Source organism: Callithrix jacchus, chromosome 2 (assembly GCF_049354715.1).
Source record: "Callithrix jacchus isolate 240 chromosome 2, calJac240_pri, whole genome shotgun sequence".
In the NCBI taxonomy this organism is placed as follows: domain Eukaryota; kingdom Metazoa; phylum Chordata; class Mammalia; order Primates; family Cebidae; genus Callithrix; species Callithrix jacchus.
In genome coordinates, this window is record NC_133503.1 from 52,676,564 (window position 1) to 52,699,952 (window position 23,389).

The window sequence follows — 23,389 nt, forward strand, 5'->3', positions numbered from 1 at the left end:
TTTCCAGGCAGAGAGAATAGCAAGGACAAAGGCTCTGAGTGCAACTAAGCTTGCTTTATTTACAAAAATAGAAACAATAAAGAATTGGAGAAGTTTAGAGGTGTAGGGGTGAGGGAGGGTTGTTTTTGAATCATGAAATCATCTATTCTTTTAGATAGAACAATTAGAGAAAGTCAATGAGAAATTCAGAAACATGAACAGTGTCCTAGGATCCCAAGAGGGAGCTGGTGCCACCCCTCTAATCCCTTGGCTCCCAGTTCAGACCTTCCCCATCAACCATGTATCCCTAGCTTATTTTCCCATTTCACCCATTGGAATTTGGCAGTTTCACCAAGCCATGGAATTGAGAGGGAATTGCCTTTATGATCCTACTAAAATTCCTTGGGTAGTTTTCCAAGATACGATCAACAGCTTATGAGTGGAAAATCTGTGTGTGACTTCTGAAAAAAGTTCTTCATGAAGAAGTTTTGCATTCCATTATTTTTTTCTTACTGCTGGGAGGACCCCCAATTATACCTAAAAAGAAACCCAAGTTAATGCAAAGCTCTTTGTGACCAGCTTAGGGCTGCCACTTTGACCTCCTTTCCCACCTTTTCTCCTTCAACTCAATGTGCCACAGTCACACCAGCCTCCTGTTTCTTGAATATGCCAATCATCCTCCCACCTCTGGGTCTTTACTCAGAATGTTCTTCTCCAAATATCCCCGTAGCTCAGACACAGGCATCACTTCACTCAGATCCCTATGCCAAGACCACCTCCTCAGGGAGACTCATCATCATCATTTCTTCCAAAGCATGACACTATCCTTCACCATCCTATTACCTCACTTCATCCTTCTTCGTAGGACTCATTGCTACCACAGACTGTAACATCCTAGTTTATACTATACTATGTGGATTTGCGTATTTGTTTATTGTCTATCTACCCCACTAGAATATAAGATCTATGAGGGAAGGAACTTGCTTTATTCACTATTAAAATGGTGTACTATGACTTTTCTTTTTCTTTTTTTCCTTTGATGCCGCTTTCAATATACTTATTTTATTTTTATTTTTACTATTTATATATATATATTTATATATATAAATAGTAAAAATTTTATTTTTATTTTTACTATTTATATATTTATATATATATTTATATATATAAATAGTAAAAATATATATATAGTAATATATGTATAGTAAAATTTTACTATATATATATTGCTATTATTACTATTTTTATATATGTATTTTTTATTGTACTTTAGATTCTGGGGTACATGCACAGATCATGCAGAATTTTTGCCTAGGTACATACACATCAATGTGGTTTGCTGCCTCCATCCCCCTATCACCTATGTATGGCATTACTCCCCATGTTATTCATCCCCAACCTCCCTAACCTCTACTGTCCCTCCCCTAGTCCCCCCAACAGACCCCAGTTTGTGATGCTGCATGCACTGTGTCCATGTGTTCTCACTGTTCAACACCCACCTATGAGTGAGAACATGCAGTGTTTGATTTTCTGTTCTTGTGTCAGTTTGCTGAGAATGATGGTTTCCAGATCCATCCGTGTCCCTACAAAGGACACAAACTCATCAATTTTTATGGCTGCATAGTATTGCATGGTGCATATATGTCACATTTTCCTTGTCCAGTCTATCATTGATGGGCATTTGGGTTGGTTCCAGGTCTTTGCTATTGTAAACAGTGCCTCAGTGAACATATGTGTGCATGTGTCTTTATAATAGAATGATTTATAATCCTTTGGATATATACCCAGTAATGAGATTGCTGGGTCAAATGGAATATCTATATCTATCTCTTGAGGAATCACCACACTGTCTTCCACAATGCTTGAACTAATTTACACTCCCAGCAACAGTGTAAAAGTGTTCCTACTTCTCCACATCCTCTCCAGCATCTGTTGTCTCCAGATTTTTTAATGATTGCCATTCTAACTGACATGACAGGGTATCTCAGTGTGGTTTTGATTTGCATTTCTCTAATAATTAGTGATGATGAGCATTTTTTCATGTTTGTTGGCATCATATATGTCTTCTTTTGAAAAGTGTCTGTTCATATCCTTTACCCACTTTTGAATGGGCTTGTCTGTTTGTTTCTTGTAAATCTGTTTAGTTCTTTGTAGATTCTGGATATTAGCCCTTTGTCAGATGGGTAGATTGAAAACACTTTTTCCCATTCTGTTGCTTGCCAATTCATTCTAATGATTGTTTCTTTTGCTGTACATAAGCTCTGGAGTTTAATTAGGTCCCATTTGTCTATTTTAGCTTTTGTTGCCAGTGCTTTTGGTATTTTAGTCATGAAGTCCTTGCCTAGGCCTATGTCCTGAATGGTTTTTGCCTAGGTTTTCTTCTAGGATTTTTATTGTGTTCACTCTTATGTTTAAGTCTGTAATCCATCTAGAGTTAATTTTAGTGTAAGTTGTCAGGAAGGGGTCCAGTTTCTGTTTTCTACACATGGCTAGCCAGTTATCCCAACACCATTTATTAAACAGGGAATCCTTTTCCCATTACTTGTTTTTGTCAGATTTGTCAAAGATCAGATGGTTATAGATGTGTGGCATTGCCTCCAAGCCTCTGTTCTGTTCCATTGGTCTATATCTCTGTTTTGGTACCAGTACCAAGCTGTTTTGATGACTGTAGCCTTGAAGTATAGCTTGAAGTCAAGTAGTGTGATACCTCCAGCTTTGTTCTTTTTTTTTTTTTGAGACGGAGTTTCACGCTTGTTACACAGGCTGGAGTGCAATGGTGTGATCTCGGCTCACCACAACCTCCACCTCCTGGGTTCAGGCAATTCTCCTGCCTCAGCCTCCTGAGTAGCTGGGATTACAGGCACACGCCACTGTGCCCAGCTAATTTTTTGTATTTTTAGTAGAGACGGGTTTCACCATGTTGACTGGGATGGTCTCGATCTCTTTACCTTGTGATCCACCTGCCTCAGCCTCCCAAAGTGCTGGGATTAGCTTTGTTCTTTTTGCTTAGGATTGTCTTGGCTATGCAGCCTCTCTTTTGGTTCCATATGAAGTTTAAAGTGGTTTTTCCAGTCCTGTGAAGAGGGTCATAGGTAGCTTGATGGAGATAGCATTGAATCTGTAAATTACTTTGGGCAGTATGGCCATTTTCATGATATTGATTCTTCCTAACCATGAGCATGGAATGTTTCTCCATCTGCTTGTGTCCTCTCTTATTTCATTGAGCAGTGGTATGTAGTTCTCCTTGAAGAGGTCCTTTACATCCTTTGTTAGTTGTATTCCTAGGTATTTTCTTCCCTTTGTAGGCAATTGTGAATGGCAGTTCACTCCCAATTTGGCTCTATTTAAGTCTGTTATTGGTGTCTAGGAATGCTTGGTATTTTTGCACATTGATTTTGTGTCCTGAGACTTTGCTGAAGTTGCTTATCAGTTTCAGGAGATTTTGGGCTGAGGCAATGGGGTCTTCTAGGTATACTATCATGTCGTCTGCAAATAGAGACAATTTGGCTTCCACCTTTCCTATTTGAATACCCTTTATTTCTTTTTCTTGCCTGATTGCTCTGGCTAGAACTTCCAGTACTATATTGAATAGGAGTGGTGAGAGAGGGCATCATTGTCTAGTGCCAGATTTCAAAGGGAATGCTTCCAGTTTTTGCCTATTCAGTATGATATTGGCTGTGGGTTTGTTGTAAATAGCTTTTATTATTTTGAGATATGTTCCATCAATGCCTAGTTTATTGAGAGTTTTTAGCATAAAAGACTGTTGAATTTTGTCAAATGCCTTCTCTGCATCTATTGAGATGATCATGTGGTTTTTGTCTTTGGTTCTGTTTATGTGGCGGATTATGTTTATAGAGTTGCATATGTTGAACCAGCCTTGCATCCCCAGGATGAAGCCTACTTGATCATGGTTGATAAGCTTTTTGATGTGCTGTTGCAATAGGTTTGCCAGTATTTTATTGAAGATTTTTGCGTCTATGTTCATCATGCATATTGGCCTGAAGTTTTCTTTTCTTGTTGATTCTCTGCTGGGTTTTGGTATCAGAATGATGTTGTTCTCATAAAATGATTTGGGAAGGATTCTCTCTTTTTGGATTGTCTGGAACAGTTTCAGAAAGAATGGTACCAGCTCCTCTTTGTATGTCTGGTTTAATTTGGCTGTGAACCCATCGGACTTGGGCTTTTTTTGGTTGGTAGGCTATTAATTGCTGCCTCAACCTCAGCCCTTATTAATGGTCTATTCAGGGTTTCAACTTCTTCATGGTTTATGCTTAGGAGGGTGCAAGTGTCCAGGAATTTAACTCTGTTACAGGTTCACTGGTTTATGTGCATAGAGTTGTTTTTAGTAATCTCGAATGGTAGTTTGGATTTCTACAGAATCAGGGGCGATATCCCCTTTATTATTTTTTATTGCATCTATTTGATTCTTCTCTCTTTTCTTTTTTATTATTCTGGTTAGTGACCTGTCTATTTTGTTGATCTTTTCAAAAAAAAACCATCTCCTGGCTTTACTGATTTTTTTGAAGGGATTTTTATGTCTTTTTCTCCTATAGTTCTGCTCAGATCTTAGTTATTTCTTGTCTTCTGCTAGCTTTTGAGTTCTTTTGATCTTGTTCCCCTAGCTCTTTCAATTTTGATGACAGGGTGTCAATTTTAGATCTTTCCCTGTTTCTGATGTGGGCATTTATTGCTATAAATTTTCCTCTAGACACTGCTTTAACTGTCTCCCAGAGATTCTGTTATGTTGTGTCTTCATTCTTGTTGGTTTCAAAGAACATTTTTATTTCTGCCTTCATTTCATTGTTTATCCAGTCAACATTCAAGAGCCAGTTGTTCAGTTTCCATGAAGTTGTGCAGTTCTGAGTTAGTTTCTTAATCCTGAGTTCTAATTTGATTGCACTGTGGTCTGAGAGACTGTTTCTTATGATTTCCATTATTTTGCATTTCCTGCTGAGTGATTTACTTCCAATTTTATGGTCAATTTTAAAGTAGGTGTGATGTAGTGCTGAGAAGAATGTATATTCTGTGGATTTGAGGTGGAGAGTGTTGTAGATGTCAATAAGGTTTGCTTGGTCCAGATCTGAGTTCAAGTCCTGGATATTTTGTCAATTTTCTGTCTCGTTGATCTGTCTAATATTGACAGTGGAGTGTTAAAGTCTCCCACTATTATTGTGTGGGAGTCTAAGTCTCCTAGTAGGTCATTAAGAACTTGCTTTATGTATCTGGGTGCTCCTGTATTGGGTGCTTACATATTTAGGATCGTTAGCTCTTCTTGTTGCATTGATCCTTTTCCCATTTGTAATGCCCTTCTTTGTCTTTTTTGATCTTTGTTGGTTTAAAGTCTATTTTAACAGAGACTAGGATTGAACCTCCTGATTTTTTTAGCTCTCCATTTGGTTGGTAAATCCTCCTCCTTCTCTTTAATTTGAGCCTATGTATGTCCTTGCATGTGATATGGGTTTCCTGGACATAGCACACCAATGGCTTTTGACTTTTTATCCAATTTGCCAGAATGTGTCTTTTGATTGGGGCATTTAGCCCATTTACATTTTTTTTTTTTTTTTTGAAATGGGGTTTCACTCTTACTACCCAGGCTGGAGAACAATGGCGCAATCTCAGCTCACTGCAACCTCTGCCTCCTGGGTTCAAGCAATTCTCCTGCCTCAGCCTCCCGAGTAGCTGGGATTACAGGCACGTGCCACCATGCCCAGCTAATTTTTTGTTTTAGTAGAGATGGGGTTTCACCATGTTGACCAGGATGGTCTCTATCTCATACTGTTATCTGTAAATTCTATTCTGCCATTTTGATGCTAGCTGGTGGTTTTGCCCATTAGTTGATGCAGTTTCTTCATTGTGTTGATGCTATTTACCATTTGGTACATTTTTTGAGTGGCTGGCATGGTTGTTCCTTCCTGTTTAGTGCTTCTTGTAGGAGCTGTTGTAAGGCAAGCCTGGTGGTGATGAAATCTCTCTCGGCAATTACTTGTCTGTAAAGGATTTTATTTCTGCTTTGCTTATGAAGCTTAGTATGGCAGGATATGAAATTCTAGGTTGAAAGTTTTCTTTAAGGATGTTGAATATTGTCCCCCACTCTATTCTGGCTTGTAGAGTTTCTGCTGAGAGATCTGTAAGTCTGATGGGATTCCCTTTGTGGGTAAGCCAACCTTTCTGTCTTGCTGCCCATAGCATTTTCTCCATCATTTCAACCCTGGCGAATCTGACAATTATGTGCCTCGGGGTTGCTCTTCTTGAGGAATATCTTTGTGGTGTGCTCTGTATTGCCTGGACTTGAATGTTGGTCTGCCTTGCTAGATTGGGGAAGTCTCCTGGATAATATCCTGAAGAGTGTTTTCCAACTTGGATTCATTCTCTCTGTCACATTCAGGTATACCTATCAAATGTAGATTAGGTCCTTTCACATAATCCCATATTTCTTGGAGGTTTTGTTCATTTCTTTCACTCTTTTTTCTCTAATCTTGCCTTCTCATTTTATTTCATTGAGTTGATCTTAAATCTCTGATGTCCTTTCTTCTGCTTGGTCAATTTGGCTATTGAAACTTGTGGATATTTACAAAGTTCTCTTGTTGTGTTTTTCAGCTCCATCAGGTCATTTATATTCTTCTCTAGCTGTTTATTCTCATTAGCATTTTCTCTAATGTTTTTTCAAGGTTCTTAGTTTCTTTGCATTGATTAGAACATGGTCTTTTAGCTCAGAGAAGTTTGTTATTACCTACCTTCTGAAGCCTGTTTCTGTCAATTCATCAGACTCATTCTCCATCCAGCTTTGTTTCATTCCTGGTGTGGAGTTGTGATCCCTTGGAGGAGGAGAGGTGTTCTGGTTCTGGGTATTTTCATCCATTTTGTGCTTATTTCCTTCTATTCTATCTTTGTGGATTTATATACCTGTGGTGCTTGTAGTTGGTGACTTTTGGATGGGGTCTCTGAGTGGACATCCTTTTTGTTAATGTTGAAGTTATTTATTTCTGTTTTTAATTTTCCTTCTAACCATCCAGCCCCTCTGCTGTAGGCCTGCTGGAGATCCACTCCAGATTCTGTTTGTGAGGGGATCACCCACGGGGGCTGGAGAACAGTAAGGGTTGCTGCCAGTTTCTTCTTCTGTTATCTTTGTCCCATAAGTGTACCTGCCAGATGTCAGTCTGAGTTCTCCTTTACAAAGTAAAGGTATACAGGGGTCAGGGAGCTGCTTGAGAAGACAGTCTGTCCCTCATAGGAGCTCAAGTGCTGTGCTGTGAGCTCCATTGTTCCATTCAGAGCTTCTGAGCAGGTATGTTTAAGTCTGCTGCAGCAGAACTCTTAAACACCTTTTTCCCCTGGTGCTCTCTCCTGGGAAGGTGGGGCTTTATTTATGAGTTCCTGACGTGCTGCTGCCTTTTTTTCAGAGATGCCCTACCCAGCAGGTGGTAGTTTAACCAGGATCTGCCAGCAGAGATGTTACTGAGCTGCTGTGGGCTCTGCCCAGCTGCTACGTGAACTTCCTGTTAGAACTGCCTTAGTAATGGTGATCTGCCTCAGTACTGGTGGACTGCCTTGGTAATAGCAGATTGTCTCAGTAAAGGCAGATTGTCTTGGTAATGGTGGACTGCCTCGGTAATCATGCCTGGGTAATGGTGGACTGCCTCAGTAATGGTGGACTGCCTTGGTAGTGGTGGATTGCCTCAGTAATGGCTGAGGCCCTTCCCCCCACTGAGCGGGACTATCCAGGGTCCAGCTACACTTACTGCAAAACTCTCAGACTAGAGCATTTCAAATTGCTAGTCTTTGTAGGGGGTGGGACCTGATGAGCCAGGTCACCTGACTCCTTATTTCAGCCCTGTTTTTGTTATTTTTGTTTTTTCAGTTGAATGGGCAGCTCTGGATCCCCAGGCATTCCAGCCACCTATTGAAATGGCTGCCTGGATTTGTGCTAGTTTTTGTGCAGAGACCTGCAGCGCCTGCTGAAACAGCCATGCTTGAAGCTCATGGCACTTTTCAGCCCAGTAATCTCCTGGTCTGTGGGAAGTAAAAACTCATTTGGAAATTCAGTGATCACTCACCCTCTGTATTCTTCTCACTGGGAACTGCACTCTAGAGCTATTCCTATTCGGTCATCTTGGATCTCCCTATGACTTTTCAAAAATGTTTGCTGCAATGATTGATCAGTGAATAAGTTGAGTGAGTGACAAAAGGGAACCAATACCTAACAGAGGCCCTTAGTTTTGGTGCTCTCTCTGCTACTAACTCCATAAATGACTCTGTGCAAGTTGATTCTTTCACTCCACCTCAGTTTCTTTATCTGGCAAATAGACATATAATGTTTACCTTAAAGAGGGATAAAGTGAAATGAGGCCATAGATACGAAAGTACTGAACATTATTGAATATATTATACAACTGTAAGATTTTCTTTTTAGGTAGAAGGCTTTTTGAGTTTGAATAAACTTCACCAAATGTGGTGGAAAGTTTTATTATAATAAAGAATCCTTCATGAATGCTGGATTGATCAGGGCTCATGGAGTGGTGAAGATTTACTCTGTTGTATGGAAAAGAGCACAGGGTGATGGTGAAGACTGGGATCAGAACTCAGCCTCTTCCACATACTTGCTGGTGTCCTTGAGTAACTCATAGGAGCTTGCCCCAGTGAAATTCAGATTTCTCTTCTCTCAAAATGGGTGGGTATTGGGATGGTTGATGAGATGATTCCCTCCTTAGAGGTTTCTACCTTATGCTGTATATCTGTATCACCATAATAATCCCAGCCACTATTTATTGATCACTCACTCTGCACCACACACTTGACTTGTGTCATTTCATTACACGTTTTCCCCAACTTCCAGACCTCCATTTTGCAGACAAGAAAACTGTCAAATAAATTAATTAATAGTGTAACTACTAGCCAGCCCTCCAAACCAGGCTACTGTCTCCTGAGCTATGCTAATTTTGTGCACAAACTAAGTAACAACCAAGTTCAAAGGAAAGGAGAACTAACTGTTTCTCCATTGGGTGGGTTTCATCTGATGGAACAGAATGGAAAATCCTGTGGTTCTGGAACAAGTAAAGTTGATTTATCCAGGCAGCATGTTCTGACTTCTCCCTTCTCCCCCTCTCTCAGGGTTTCATGGACATCGACTTAAACAAATTCAAGGAGAGTGGTGCAAATGTGACGGGTTTCCAGCTAGTGAACTACACAGACACCATCCCGGCCAAGATCATGCAGCAGTGGAAAAACAGTGATGCTCGGGACCACACCCGGGTGGACTGGAAGAGACCCAAGGTGAGTGGATGGGCTGCCAGCAGCAAAGGGCCAGCCTTGCCCTTTTGCCTGCCTCAGATTTCTGAGCAGCATTCATCTTTAGAAAGGAATTTGTTTTCTAAAGGAAACAATATATTTGTAAAAATTATTAGGTACAAAGTGCAGGGGTCAGACAACCCAAAATGGCAATGGTTTTAATAAAGGAGACATTTTATTTATCTCTCATGTAAATAAAACAGGAGTCAGCAGTCCCAGGCCTGTAAAATGGCTCCACAGTCATCAAATACCCAGGCTTCTTTTACCTTCTTGCTCTGCTGTCCTGCACGTATGGCTGCTGGCTAATAGTACAAGAGAGCTGCTTAAACTATAGCTGTTGCCTCAGCATTTTACCCAGTAGGAAGAAAAAAAAATGGAATGCAGAACTTCTTCATGAAGAACTTTTGACAGAAGTCACACACAGATCTTCCACTCATATGCCATTGATCGTATCCTGGAAAACTACCCCCATTTAGCTGCAAGGGAAGCTGGAAAATAGTGGTTCTATTCTGGGCAGCGCCACCATGTAGCACAGCTCAGGGTAATACTCATTTTTTTTATAGATGGAGCTTTTTTGAATAGTGAGGTGGCCCTTATTCTGCTCAACCACGTGCCCAGCTAAAAATCAGGGCAACATAACTAAGGAATATCCAGCAGATGTCTACCTGGGAGAGTCCACTCCCAATAATCATACAGACACTCTGTGTGTCACTTCCCAGCAACGCAGCTCTAAATACCGCCACTAAAATCTATTTTGTTTGCTATTTGGGAAAGGTTTGGAATAAGGATAGCAAATAATTTTTTCCCCAAGTCAAACCAGATAGCTTTATGGTGGCGACGTGGAACACTATATTGAGAAAGATGCTGAGGCCAAGTTTGTTTATCTGGACAAACAGTGAATCTTTGACAGACTTTCTCTTACCACTCTGTCAATTTCTTTTTATAAATGGTAAACCATATAATGGAGATGATTCTTATCCCACTATTGTTCAAACTGATTTAATCCTTCAAGAATGAAGAATTATTTCAGTATGAGCTTAAGCAAACAAAATCACAAATATGCTTTAAAGCAATGAAAAAACTACATAAGAGTTAAGTAATTAATGTATGATGACTGCATTCCAATTTCCAAAAGACTTGAGCAGATTAAAAAAATAACTAAATGTAGGCCGGGCACAGTGGCTCAAGCCTGTAATCCCAGCACTTTGGGAGGCCAAGGTGGGCGGAGCACGAGGTCAAGAGATAGAGACCATCCTGGTCAACATGGTGAAACCTCGTCTCTACTAAAAATACAAAAAAAATTAGCTGGGCACGGTGGCGCATGCCTGTAATCCCAGCTACTCAGGAGGCTGAGGCAGGAGAATTGCCTGAACCCAGGAGGCAGAGGTTGCGGTGAGCCGAGATCACGCGCCATTGCACTCCAGCCTGGGTAACAAGAGCGAAACTCCGTCTCAAAAAAATAATAATAATAATAACTAAATGTAATTTAATTTTTGAAAAAGAAATTAGAGAATTAAAGTTTAAAAATTAGAAAAATACTCGTACATTCATTCTTCAACTCTCTGCTGTGAACTTGGAGTGTGCTAGACAACATAATAAGTATCAGGAACAAATTAGTGAAGAGGATTTGGATTCCAAAGCCAGAATATATTTTCCTGGACTGCTCTACAGATTTTGTTTCATCCACATCTTAGTCCCCTATTTTTCAGGAGAAAGTATAAATGATAGCTGTCACAAGTAAACATGTGGGGAAAGTCTACAGGCTATAAGCTTGTCACTTAGGTGAGCCACATGTGGAAAAAATTAAGAGCTTACCCTTCTTACATTTTTTTTCTTTTACTTTTATAAGAGATGAAAGAGTTAATTGTTTTCCTTGGCTCCTTGCTGATAACTGTAATGCCAGGATAAATCAACTGGTTTTTCATGAACTTTATCCAGCCTGCAGATGTGTTATATTTAATCTATGCATTTTTTCCAACTGAACCAACATTTTAAAAATTGCAAGATTGCACACAGAAATGTAGAATCCTTGCTTTTCTTTGAAAGTTGTAACTGGCAATACTGAACTCACAGTTCAGAGGGTCAGCATTGACTAGCATGGTCAAACAGCGGCCCCCATCTGAAAGGACAGGGACACTGTCCCTGATTCACCACTGTCTCCCCACATATACCATGCACCTGGCCCACTGCATACCTTTCTCATCACCAGAAAATGCATTCCCAAATACAGCACCCAACCTTGCCTTCCTGTCAGCTTTCTTTGATACCTAACTGTCTCCATTCCTCCCACTAGTACACCTCTGCACTCACCTACGATGGGGTGAAGGTGATGGCTGAAGCTTTCCAGAGCCTGCGGAGGCAGAGAATTGATATATCTCGCCGGGGGAATGCTGGGGACTGTCTGGCTAACCCAGCTGTTCCCTGGGGCCAGGGGATTGACATCCAGAGAGCTCTGCAGCAGGTAAGGCCACCAATGGTTACCCATCTCGTGGGAGCCTATTGGGGGATTTCAGCATCAAATTCCAATAAAACACAGCTGTTATAAAGAAAAGGAAGAAAACACCTGAAGTTCAGAACAACCACTGCATTGTCTTGGTGGCTCTTAGCATACATTGAAGCTCATGTAAAAAAAAATTTAATCATGTGGAACAGTCATTTCTTATAGTGTAAAAGCTATATTTTCTGCTTAGCAATTATGCTGAAAAAAGAGAGCTGCTGATTTTCTGCATATGGAAAGGGGGCTTGAAATATACAAGTATGAAACGAACCATGTTAACAGTCTCCTGGAAACATTCCCGTCCTGCCCTGATTTTCTAGATTTCTTCATTATCTTTGCTCTCTGCACACATTTTATGAGAGCCTGCTGCATGTGGACTCTAAAAGGGTTTCTCAGTACTTCTGATACCACCTTCTTGCTTCTCAGCTTCTGTTTGCATTTAAGAATAGTTAAAGGGCAGGGGTAGAAAATGGCCATGCCCACTTCAATCAATTTGGCTATGCAAAACATTCTGAGGCTGAATCCAGATACAACAGAGAGAAGTATAAATATTCAATTAGTGGCATGTCTGCTGTGGAAGCAGGATGAGACAGTGGTACATGTGGGTGTATATATAACATGCCTGGTTTGAAAGATTCTGGGGGCTTGCCCTCAGCTTCATTGCTCTTTGGGCTCCTGGAGATATCTAGAAGCACATCAAGCCCAGGTTGTGATTCTCAAACTACCAAGGAACAGCACTTTATTTTGGTTCTGCCACCTCCTGATAGAGAAGCTGTATTTCCAAAGGGACTGGGAGAGGACGGCTGTGCTTCCTGCAACAAAGCATTGGCTGCAATGGCAAGCCAGCCACAGCAAGATTATTTGGCACAAATGTCCCTCAGGACCCACCCTCCCCAACAAAGGGAGTTGCCTATCTAAGACGGGCTGTACTTTTAAGATGACATTCAGCAGAAGATGAATTTGTGCTCCTCCGGGAGAAGAGGAGTATTTCTGAATGAGAGAGAAAAGTGGAGCAAAATGTACAACTATTCCCACTTGTTTGCCAACCACACGTGCACAGCTCTAGCAATTTTCACAACCTGGAGAAAGAGATGCAGAAGGAACCTCACCAGCTGTTCCTCAGCCCTGATGAGTGCCTTTCTGTAGAGGAGAATATGTAGGTCTGTCCCTTGGAATGAAGCTAAGCAGGATTTCTGCTAGTGACAGGAGGAACATACTAAGGAGGACCTCCAGCCGCCATTTCTGCCCTCCCCTGGTCCCTGTACAGGGTGGCTTCCAAGTCACTAGGCAGCAACAGCAGACCAAGCAGCTTATAGGGAAAAATTGCCAAATGGACAGCACCTGCGCCTCCCTTTCCACACCCCCTCCTCAGCTTATTTAAAATGCTCTTCCAGACTCCACAGTCGAGACAGATGATGTTTGCAATGTAAGGCTGGTTTCAAAAGGTCCCAGAGACTTGCCCTCAGCTTCACAACCCTTCCAACTCCCTTGCCTCTCCCATCTTAATGACGTCCTGAAAGGATAGTCTGACGCCACCATGACAGTGATGAAGCATGGGAGGTAATTCAGTGTGGCAGGAAGGACTCTGAACTGGGAGGAAGGAGAGCTGGACTCCATGTTCAGCTGGGCCCTTGGCTCTCTGAATGACCTTGAAACATTCTCTTAGCTCTCCTGCAGCCTTCCCTTTCCTTCCCCATGAAAATGAAGGGGGTGGAGCAATGGCCTCAAATCTCAACTGGCTCTGAAAATTCAGTCTAACTTTTTCCTGTGGTCTAACCGACGTCCTTCTGGTTGTAGTGTATACTTAGCACTCTGCTTCTGCCCTCAGTGGGGTTTGAAAGAAAGCAGTTACCATAGTCAAAAGAATAATGACCTCTTTGTTTTGTCTTGGAGCCAAGATATGTGTGTGCCTGCCCTTCATCAGCTGTTCTTTGAAAACCTACTGTGTGCCCTGGCTTGGGGTCAAGCACTAAGGGCGATAAAAGAAAGCAAGGCTTGCCCTCAAGAAACTCCTTGCAGTGTCTGTGGAGAAAAAGAGAGGAACAACTATGCCACAAAAACAAAACAAATAAACAAGTCAGGACATTCTGATCCTAAGATCAGAAGTTCAAATTGATTCTTTCTCCAATCTTTGTTAATACCTAGAATGAAAAAAGTTTTTTGCTGAAAGACAGCTTAGAGATTACTGACTCTCCTTTTCCTTCACTTATAAAGGCTGGACCAGATCCCAGTCCAGGGCTCCTCTTCCCCAGGCCAGGTTTGTGCTATGGGCCCAGGGGCCCTTACTTATAAGCCTTGACCTCTAAAGCCTTCCATACATAGTCACGGCTACTGCTCAGCAATGGTTTTTTCTAGATCCATCTCTTGAAATAGCCATGCCATTGGGAGCTGGGTAAATCCTGATGGTATCCAGTCTTTAGAACCTAAGGCCTGGAGGCTCAGGTCTCTACTGCCTTCACCTCTGGCCTTCGGGTCACATAGTGGGAGAGGACCTGTGGTTTAGCTTGTCTTAGAGCAGGGATATGTATAAGTTAGGCCAAGAGGCCCAGCACAGCCTACCTGGAAGACAAACATGTTAGGGAGTTAAATTCTGAAAATAATAATAATAATATGTATCATGTGTTAAAGGCTTAGTATGTACAAGGCTGTAAACATTTACACATATTATATCATTGAATCTTTGATATAACACATAACACCCGAGATAGGTAGTTTTATTAACTGTGCTTTTTAATTGGAGAAACTGAGCTTCAGAGTTTATAAACTTCCCTAAATTCCTATGTTATACAGTTAGCTAGAGATAAAATTGGGACTGCAGCCCACATTTAGATGATGCCGCCCTCTGTATGCTTAACTGCTCTGAAGCCTCAAGGACAAAGCCAAACAGGAAAGACACAAGAGTTATGGCCCAGCCCCCAGCAGCACATGGCCTTGGGTAATATCTGTGCACACCCACCCCCCTCGCCCTGCTGTAATTTCCCTAGCAGCAGAATGAAGATAATCAGCTGCCTGCCTACCTCCTGCCTGCCATCTAGGGAGCCATTCCGAATACTAATGAACCCACATCCTGGAGTCCCTCAGCGCTCCAGGAAAGAGGCAGCATTAGGATGCCCATATGTCGCCTTCTGGATGGCAGAGTAGACCCAACTCCCCAAGTTGGGTTCTTACCATTGGGGACATCATAGGTATTTGAGGATATGATTTTTAAAAAGATATCTGCAGACTCTTTTCCTTAGAAAAATGCATACATGTACAAACATAATTTCTGCATGACCAGGAGTAGGGAGAACATAGATACTCCTAGAACTCATCCCAGGACTTCAAGTTTAGAATGCCTGCCCTAAATAGTAATAGTAATCATCCCTCTTAGTCTTTGTTTTCACAAACTGCCAGCCAACAATCAAGCATATGGAAGTGCAGGTATGCTCAGAACCTTGCTAGATAGGGCCTGGGGTTGGTTGGACAATGGGGTTTTAAGACACAGTCCTGCCTTTAAAGGCTAAGACAGGTGGGCTCATGGTGCTGTGGACGATCAGAGCAGAATGCTATCACTGAGGAATACAGACATCAGCAAGGCTTTCTGTAGGAGTGTGACTGGCCTTTCAATAGGGTGACCACTTTATTAGCCAAAATCTGTCATCCAAATGGGAACACTTAGGAGTGAAAGGAAGAGCTACTATCAATCATTCCAGAACAAGAGGACTGGAACTGTCCTGTGTTGGTCCATGTGCATTGTTGTAAAGAAATACCAATAGATAAAGAAAAAAGTTTCATTTTAGCTAACAGTGTTTTAGGCTGTACATGAAGCATACTCTCAGCATCTATTTTTGATGAGGGCCTCAGGAAGCTTCCAATCATGGCAGAGGGTAAAGGAAAAGACAGTATTTCCCATGGTAAGAGAGGGAGTGAGAGAGATAGGGGAGGTAGTGCCAGGCTCTTTTAAACAGCCAGCTCTCATAACTGAGTGAGAACTTATTTATTACCATGGGGAGGGCACCAAACCGTTCATGGGAGCTCCACCCCCATGACACAAACACCTCCTACCAGGCACCACCTCCCACCTTCAGGGTCATATTTTAACAGGAAACTTGAAGGGAACAAATATCCAAACTATATCATGTTCCAAGCAAACTGAGATGGAGGTAATGTAACCCTTAAAGGAAGGGTAAATTTGAACCTGGAGGAAATCGGGTTTTGGAGGTTCTGGATGGGGATGTCAGTGATACCCAGCAAGAGATGAGGTAGAGTGAAGGTACAAGCAAGGACTTGCAGGTGTCACACTGGCCTGTTAGGGTGTTAGGAATAAAAGGGCTGGGTTCAACTGTGCCTCCACCCAGTACTCTCTGGGGGATCTTGGACTAATTGCTCACATTTTCCAGAGCTGGATTTTCCCATCTGCTAAACAGACATAATCCTCCTAATGCTAGCTCCCTCACTGGCTTGTCGCAGGGCTCACAATTTTAAGAAAGCATCATGGTTGTGTTCTTTTGAACTTCAGGGAAGCTATATGAGACAGTCAGGGGCAAGATTATTCTTCCCATGACTCAGGTAGGAAAGCGAAGCTTAGAAGGGTTCTGAGATTTGCTCTAGCCAGAGTAGCTAGGATGTGACCAGCAAGGACCTCACCTCTAGGCCTCACAAACAGTGAGCCACCAGGAGGCAGGGTCCACCTGAAGGCAACTGCAAATGGGTTACAGAATCCCGGAGTCCAGTGTGACTACTTGGCTGTTTCCTTCAGGTGTGCCTTTCAGAATCCAATGAGGGGAGGGGAAAGAAGTGGATGAATCTGGAGAACATCATTCTCAGCAAACTGACACAAGAACAGAAAATGAAATACCGCATATTCTCACTCATAGGAGGGTGATGAAAAATGAGAAGGGGAGTACTAAACACTGGGGTCTATTGGGGGGAAAAGGGGAAGGCCAGCGGGGGGGGCTGCGGAGGGATAGCCTAGGGAAAAATGACAAATGTGGGTGAAGGGGAGAAAGGAAGCAAAACACACTGCCATGTGTGTACCTATGCAACTGTCTTGCACGTTCTGCACATGTATCCCAAAACCTAAAATGCAATAAAATACTAAAATTAAAAAAAAAAAGAAGTCAGTGTTGACATCTGGCAAAGATCCTTTGCTTGACCAAACTTTAGTCAGGTTTCTGAACCTCCTCCTAGGCCCATCTGTGCAATTCTTGTAAAATCCAGTTTTAGCAAAGAACTTGCTAAGTCAGTTTAGCAAGAACCCTGTCCACCATGTCCACCCCCTTCACAGTGATCAGCTTCTACAGCCTCCACCATCCCCCAGGGGATGTCAGATCATCCTGGTCCATCTTCAGCAAGAATCCTGTTAGACCATTTTAGCCAGATTTCTTCTTAACCTTGATGCTTGCTGTTAGTAATTTCCTATCCACTGACCCCCACCTGGCTCCTTGGCTATACTTTCCCATTGGCCCCTGCTGTATTTGGAGTTGAGCCCAATCTCTTTCCCCCACTGCAAGACCCCATTGCAAGGGTCTCTATACCTTCCACTATGATCCTGAAAAAAGTCTTCTTTACTGTGCTTTAACAAGTGTCACTGATTTTTTCTTTAATGTAGCTCAAGTAATAGGACATTAACCAGCATTCTCCCAGCACCAAGCAGGAAAGGAAACGTAGGCTTCAGCCTCTCACTAGCAGCAGATTCTGAGCTGGCACCCAGTACCCTTTACAGGAAGCCCAAGGTTAATTTTCCATCTTTCATGGAGGGAGTTGAGGGCGCCAGGATGGTGACAGGAGTTCCGGGAGCAGGAACGAAGGAGATGTGCCTGGGCTCCATCAGTCTGACCCCAGTTACCCTGGGGCGGGGGGAGAGGGGGATAAGTGCCCAGATCCCAGAGCTCAGACCTGATGGATGGGGACAGCAGTTTCAAGATAAACATTTCTGAGAAGCTTCTTCCTCTGACTCCGAGTCTTTATGCTCCTCGACAAATCGTTTGAGGCTGAGCCATCCTCTTGAACTCTCCTTGTTCTGCCATCATGGAATGGTATTTCTGGGATGTCTCTTTCCCATTCTCTGACACTTTGATTTATCTCAGTGTATGTAAGACTTGGCTTCCCCAGATAGGCAGTAAGAGCCCTTCAGTTACCCTTGATCTCTCAGTGACCTTACTGTGAATCCTGGAGTCAAGCACCATCAGCTCTGAGTCTCAACAATCTCATCTGTGAAACAGGCAAAATAACCTCTGCTCTGGCTATTCACTGTGTTTCCATGAACATGAAATAAGCAGCTTCTTGTGAGATCACTGTGACAGTGCAAGATGCTCTCAGATTACTAGAACTGTACAGGTAGGACCCTTGACCTTATTAGAAACTGAGGAAGGCAGTAAAAGTGACAGTGACATGATCATTCTTTCTTCTGAAAGAGTCTCCTGCTCTGAAACAACCTACCAGCCCCAAGGCCTCAATTTTAGATTTTATTTTTCGTAATTACCCACTCTGTACACCACTGTAGTAGTAATCATTATTATCATCATTATTATCATCTAAATAATATAAACTATGCATTGAACACTTATGTCCCAGACAATATGCTAAGTACTTCTTGGAGGAGGAAACCAAGAAACAGACAGGATGAGCAAAGAACCTGCAGCCATACAGTTAGAATGGGCAGAGCACGCCCTGGGAAGTGCCCGGCAGCAATAGCAGAAAGCAGGTAGAAAACACTACATTGCACATTTTTGTGTTGTCCTCCTGAATCCTACCACAACAGCACTGGCCTGTGTTTCAGAGAACACTTGGTACCATTAGTGTGTTTCAGAGAACACTTGGTACCATTAGTGAAAACATCAGAAGTTATCAGAAGCTTCAGATTTTAGACCTGCCTCTGCCATTTGTGAGTAATAAGACTTGAGTATATCACTTCACCTCCCAGAGTTTGGCATCTCCCATGTAAATAAAGATCATAATCTCTAAAAGGCATACTTCAGGGGGTTCCTGTGACTAGAGTTGAAATAATATGTGTGCAAGTGTGTCATAAACATGAAGTGTTTAGAAAGTAATGTAAGTATTGAATATCACCATTAGCAACAATAATAATAACAGCTGGCATTTGTTGAATACTCACCATGCATCAAGCATTGATCAAACAATATCTCATTTAATCCTTAGAACAACTTTAAGACATAGTGAACTCTAACTGGTTCCATTAAACAAATGAGAAACTTAGTCATAGATTACGTACTCTGCCAGACTAATATCCCATGCTGATTATTCGTATGGAACTTGAGACTGGGTTTCAAGTAGATGCCTATTTGGATTATTAGTGACACTTTCAGTTTGGGCAAATCAGTCTACCATTCAGTCATCTGCACATCTATCCAGTCTGTTTTGTTGGAATGAGTCTCATACCCACCAAACGATCTGGAGCTGGAAATAAGGGAACACTAACGATGGGCAAGAGATTACCGAGGTAACAAGAAGGTGAAGTTGCTGATGGACACAAATTGCTCCTTTCTCTTATTGACTGTAGTAGAAGCAGTATTTTGTTTTCTCTCTGAAAAGCAAAGATAGCCCAGACATTTACGGAGCTGGGGATTTCTCCAGATTTCATCTAAGAAAGCAAAGCTTGTTGTAAAATTTGCTCAGTGCTCTGGGCCTGTCATGACCTCCTCACTAAGACTTCAAACCAGAAGGTGACAAGAGGGTCAGCCTCCAAACAGGAACACATACACACACACACACACACACACACACACACACACACACACAGGCATTCTCTCTTTCTCTCTCTCTCTCTCTCTCTCTCTCTCTCTCTCTCTCACTCTCAAACACACACAACCCCCAGCTCTTCTTATACCTTCTAACAACAGAGGAGCTAGCCACTGTCAGAGTTATAAAACTCTTCAAAGCTTCCTTTTAAGCTATTTGAAGGGGGGGGGGAATAAACAGTGCTGGGTCACAGGGTTTGATTTGTATTTGTAACAGGTAGACACTCACCTCACTGGCCTTAGGCAGGAGGGATCTGAGGACACATGGTGGTTCACTATTAGGGAATATGGTTGCTTGTATCTGAGCTGATGATACACAGCGAGACTCAGCCTCAGTTTGAGAGTGGTCTTGGACGACATTTATCTGTCACCTACAGAACAGCAAGCTCAGCCCTAAAGATCTTGGATCTCCATGGTGACTATTTGACTTTTGATATGAACTTGAGGACAGAAGGCCATGAAAGTTTGATTTGACCCATTTGTGGAGAAGTCTCATGTAGCATATTTGAGGATTCCAATACAATCTTATTTTAACCAACTGAGATTTCTTTAACACCTTGCATTCTCTTGTCTGAACATAATGGGTTCTCCCCAGGTGCTTTAAAGTTTTCACACCACTTCCACATTATCGGTTATCATTTAAGACAAAAAAAGAAAAAGTGGGGGCAGAGATTTTGGAAACAGAAAGCTTAGAGAGCTAAATTGAATGGGCACTTGGCTGTTAAGGAGTAAGCTGGGGTTAAATCCAAGTCTTTTGATTATCAAGTATTTATTCCCTGGACTCTGGAATAAAGGAGAAGAAATTCTTTTTTTTTTAATTTTACTTTTGGTTCTGGGGTACATATGCAGGTCATGCAGGGTTGTTGCATAGGTGCATACATAACCAGGTGATTTGCTGCCTCTAAGAAGAAATTCTCAAAAGAATTAGGAAGCCATCTCCAAGCATAGCTTAAGACTTTATTCATAAAGCTGGCTTCTTGTCCTGGGTCTTCTGACTCATTGGTGATGGTGCACTAATTCATTTCCTTTGCAGGCCCCCCACACTTACTTCATCTTCAGATGTGTATGTGAGAAGGGCACTGGTCATAGTGGTCATGTGATGGGAGGTGTTTGGTTAGGGACGGCACAGACATTTCACATTGTATGCGCTCTGACCCCTTGTTAGTATTTGCCTAAAGAAATAGGTAAAAACAATTTTCAGGATGAATCCCAATTTAGGAGAAAGGTCTCTGGTGCATCCTTTGCCACAGGCATGGAATGAAGAGTTTTAGCAAAATACTCAAAGACCTCATCCCATGGAACATTCTTGGGTTCTGAATTTCTATTTCAGTGGAAAAAGCAAACACACATAAATTACATCTTCTGAGTTCACTGCTCGCCACTTGATTTTGTTTTCCAGGTGCGATTTGAAGGTTTGACAGGAAACGTGCAGTTTAATGAGAAAGGACGCCGCACCAACTACACACTCCATGTGATTGAAATGAAACATGACGGCATCCGAAAGGTAAGGGACATCTTTACTTCCATTCTGCAGAGAGGAGAGGGCTGAGCAGGGACTCTGGCCAGAGCTGATGGCCTGTGAGTCTACCTTTTCTGGACTAGATCTTTGAAGAAACTCAAACACAGACTTTAGACTTGGCTCTGTCACTAACCAGCTGGGAGATTGGGCAAGTCTGGTTCTTCCTCTGAGAATCCATTCACTCATCTGGAGAAAATCTCTAAATTTGTCCCAGAATGCTTGTGAAAATCCAAGGTAGAGGAAAGCACTTCTAAAGCATAAAGTAATTGATCTGCACAAAATGTCACTGCTATTCCTGAGGGATTCTGAACTAAGAACTTTAGAGTGATGCTTATTGATGAGGTTACCCATCTTTTCCTAATCTATACTTGGTCACATCCATTGTATTATTTATACAAAAGTAAGGGTGAAAAGTATATATGTTTATATAAGTATATATAACATAATATGTTTGCATATGAAAAGTCTTAGAATAGCATTCAAATCCTTAGAATGACATTTCAAATTCTATCAGAACCTATGTGCTCCAGTCTCTGCCAATTTCTTCAACCTGAACCGTTGATACTTCCTTCGTTTCTCCATTCCAGTCATTCTGTTTGTCTTTCACCTCCCTGAATACATCATGTTCTTTCTCATCACTGAGCCTTCACACATGTCTCCTCTGCCTGGGACTCCCTCTACTCCTCTCCCTCCTCTTGCCTAGCCAATCCCTCCTCAGCCTTCTACACTCTAAGTAAATGTCATCCCCCAGAGAAGCCTTCTCTGGCCTTTCTCGTTATGCCTCATGAAATCCTTCTCTGCTCATGGCCTTCATCACATTTCTAACTCCTTTTGGTAGCATAGGATAATGACTGGGAGACATCATACAGCATGGCCCAGAGATGGTAGGGTGCCCTGGATCAGAATGCCGGTTCTGGAATCCTCAACACAGAATCCTTGCTTTATCATTTACTAGTCTGGGATTCTGGATAATCTATTTGAGCTCTTTGTTCCTTAATTCTCTTATCTGATAAGTGGGAATCACCCTAACCATGCCAACCTCATAGGGTCATTGAGAAAATTAAATGTTCTAAGAGTGTCAGAAGTACTGGCCCTGACCCATTGAAAGTCTTAATCTCTCAGACTTAATGCTCTCTATGCCTGTGCTGTCAAATACCCTTGTCACTAGCCACATGTGGCTATTTAAGTTGAATTTTAAATTAATTACAATTTAAAAGTCAGTCCCTCATGTGACTAGTGGCTACGTTTGGCTAGTGGCTACCACCTTAGGCAGTGCAAATGTAGAACATTTCCATCACTGCAGAAAATTCTACTTTAAAGTTCTCTTTGTACTCTCTCTGTCCTCACCTGCCCTAAACCCATCTTGTCTGCTCTTGTATCTAGAACTGCATCTTCTGCCTCATAACCAATCTTACCTCATCTCATCGATTAAGGCTATGTTAGTTGCCTACTGCTACCATAACAGATTACCACAAACAGTGGCTTAAAACAACACGAATTGATCGTCTCACAATTCTGTAGGTCAGAAGCCTAACTTGAATTTCATGGACTAAAATCAAAGTGTTGGCAAGGCCATGTTTCTTCCTGGAGGCTCCAGAGGAGAATTTGTTTCTTTGCCTTTTCTGGCTTCTTAAAGGCCGCGTATATTCCTTGGCTCCCAGGTTACTGAGCCTTCTCTATCTTCAAAACCAGCAATGTTACATCTCTCTGACCCTTCTTCTATCATCACATATTCTCACCAACCACAGCTTTCCAGACCCCATCTCCCATCTCCTCCTGGGAGATCTCCTCCTTCAGTAATCAGCTACAGTAGCCTGCCTTGACTTGCTTCAGGCAACAAGCAAGGGCATCCTATTTGGCTATAAATGTAGCCACTGAGAGCATATCCACTTTTCAGCAAACTTTTGGCATGGTGGCTGTACCTGGACACTCTTTCTGAGGTCAAAAACCCTGAGAATGATACTTATCTAGAAATAGTCCCAAGTCTGAGTTCATTTTTGTTGTCCCTGTTCTTCTTATTTCTGCTGCTGTAGAAAACATCTGCTAGGTCACTTAGCTCTTATAACCCTCAATTTCCACATCTGTAAAATGGGCACAGATCATATCTGCATTAGTACCTGATCACTGTTCAGTGAATGTTACCTGTTAGTGGTTATTAATAGCTATGGTAAACGTTGAAGATGTAGCACATGGCTGAAATCTGCAAAACACTGAGGTGGCTTGTTTATTTGTTTCAAAGCATTTAGAAGCTGCTGCTAGTAAATTGCCCCTGGATGGAACATCAAATATGTGACTACCTCCCCAGGCCAACTTCCTTTCAGGTTCTTTTTTTTTTGAAGCAAGGTCTTACTCCGTTGCCCAGGTTGGAGT

At 42.0% G+C, this 23,389-nt stretch overlaps 1 protein-coding gene across 8 annotated transcripts in view; it reads left to right on the forward strand.

The window, feature by feature from the left end:
* GRIA1 (glutamate ionotropic receptor AMPA type subunit 1) overlaps window positions 1–23,389 on the forward strand; it is a 316,986-nt gene that overhangs the window by 177,996 nt on the left and 115,601 nt on the right. For all 8 annotated transcript variants that reach the window (XR_004738739.3, XM_054250998.2, XM_078363550.1 and 5 more), the window contains exons 6-8: window positions 9,088–9,249; window positions 11,558–11,725; window positions 20,900–21,004. Coding sequence is in view for 7 of the 8 variants with exons in the window: in XM_054250998.2 (XP_054106973.1) it covers window positions 9,088–9,249; window positions 11,558–11,725; window positions 20,900–21,004 (435 nt within the window). In the remaining variant the exon portion in view is untranslated. The remainder of the gene's footprint in view (window positions 1–9,087; window positions 9,250–11,557; window positions 11,726–20,899; window positions 21,005–23,389) is intronic.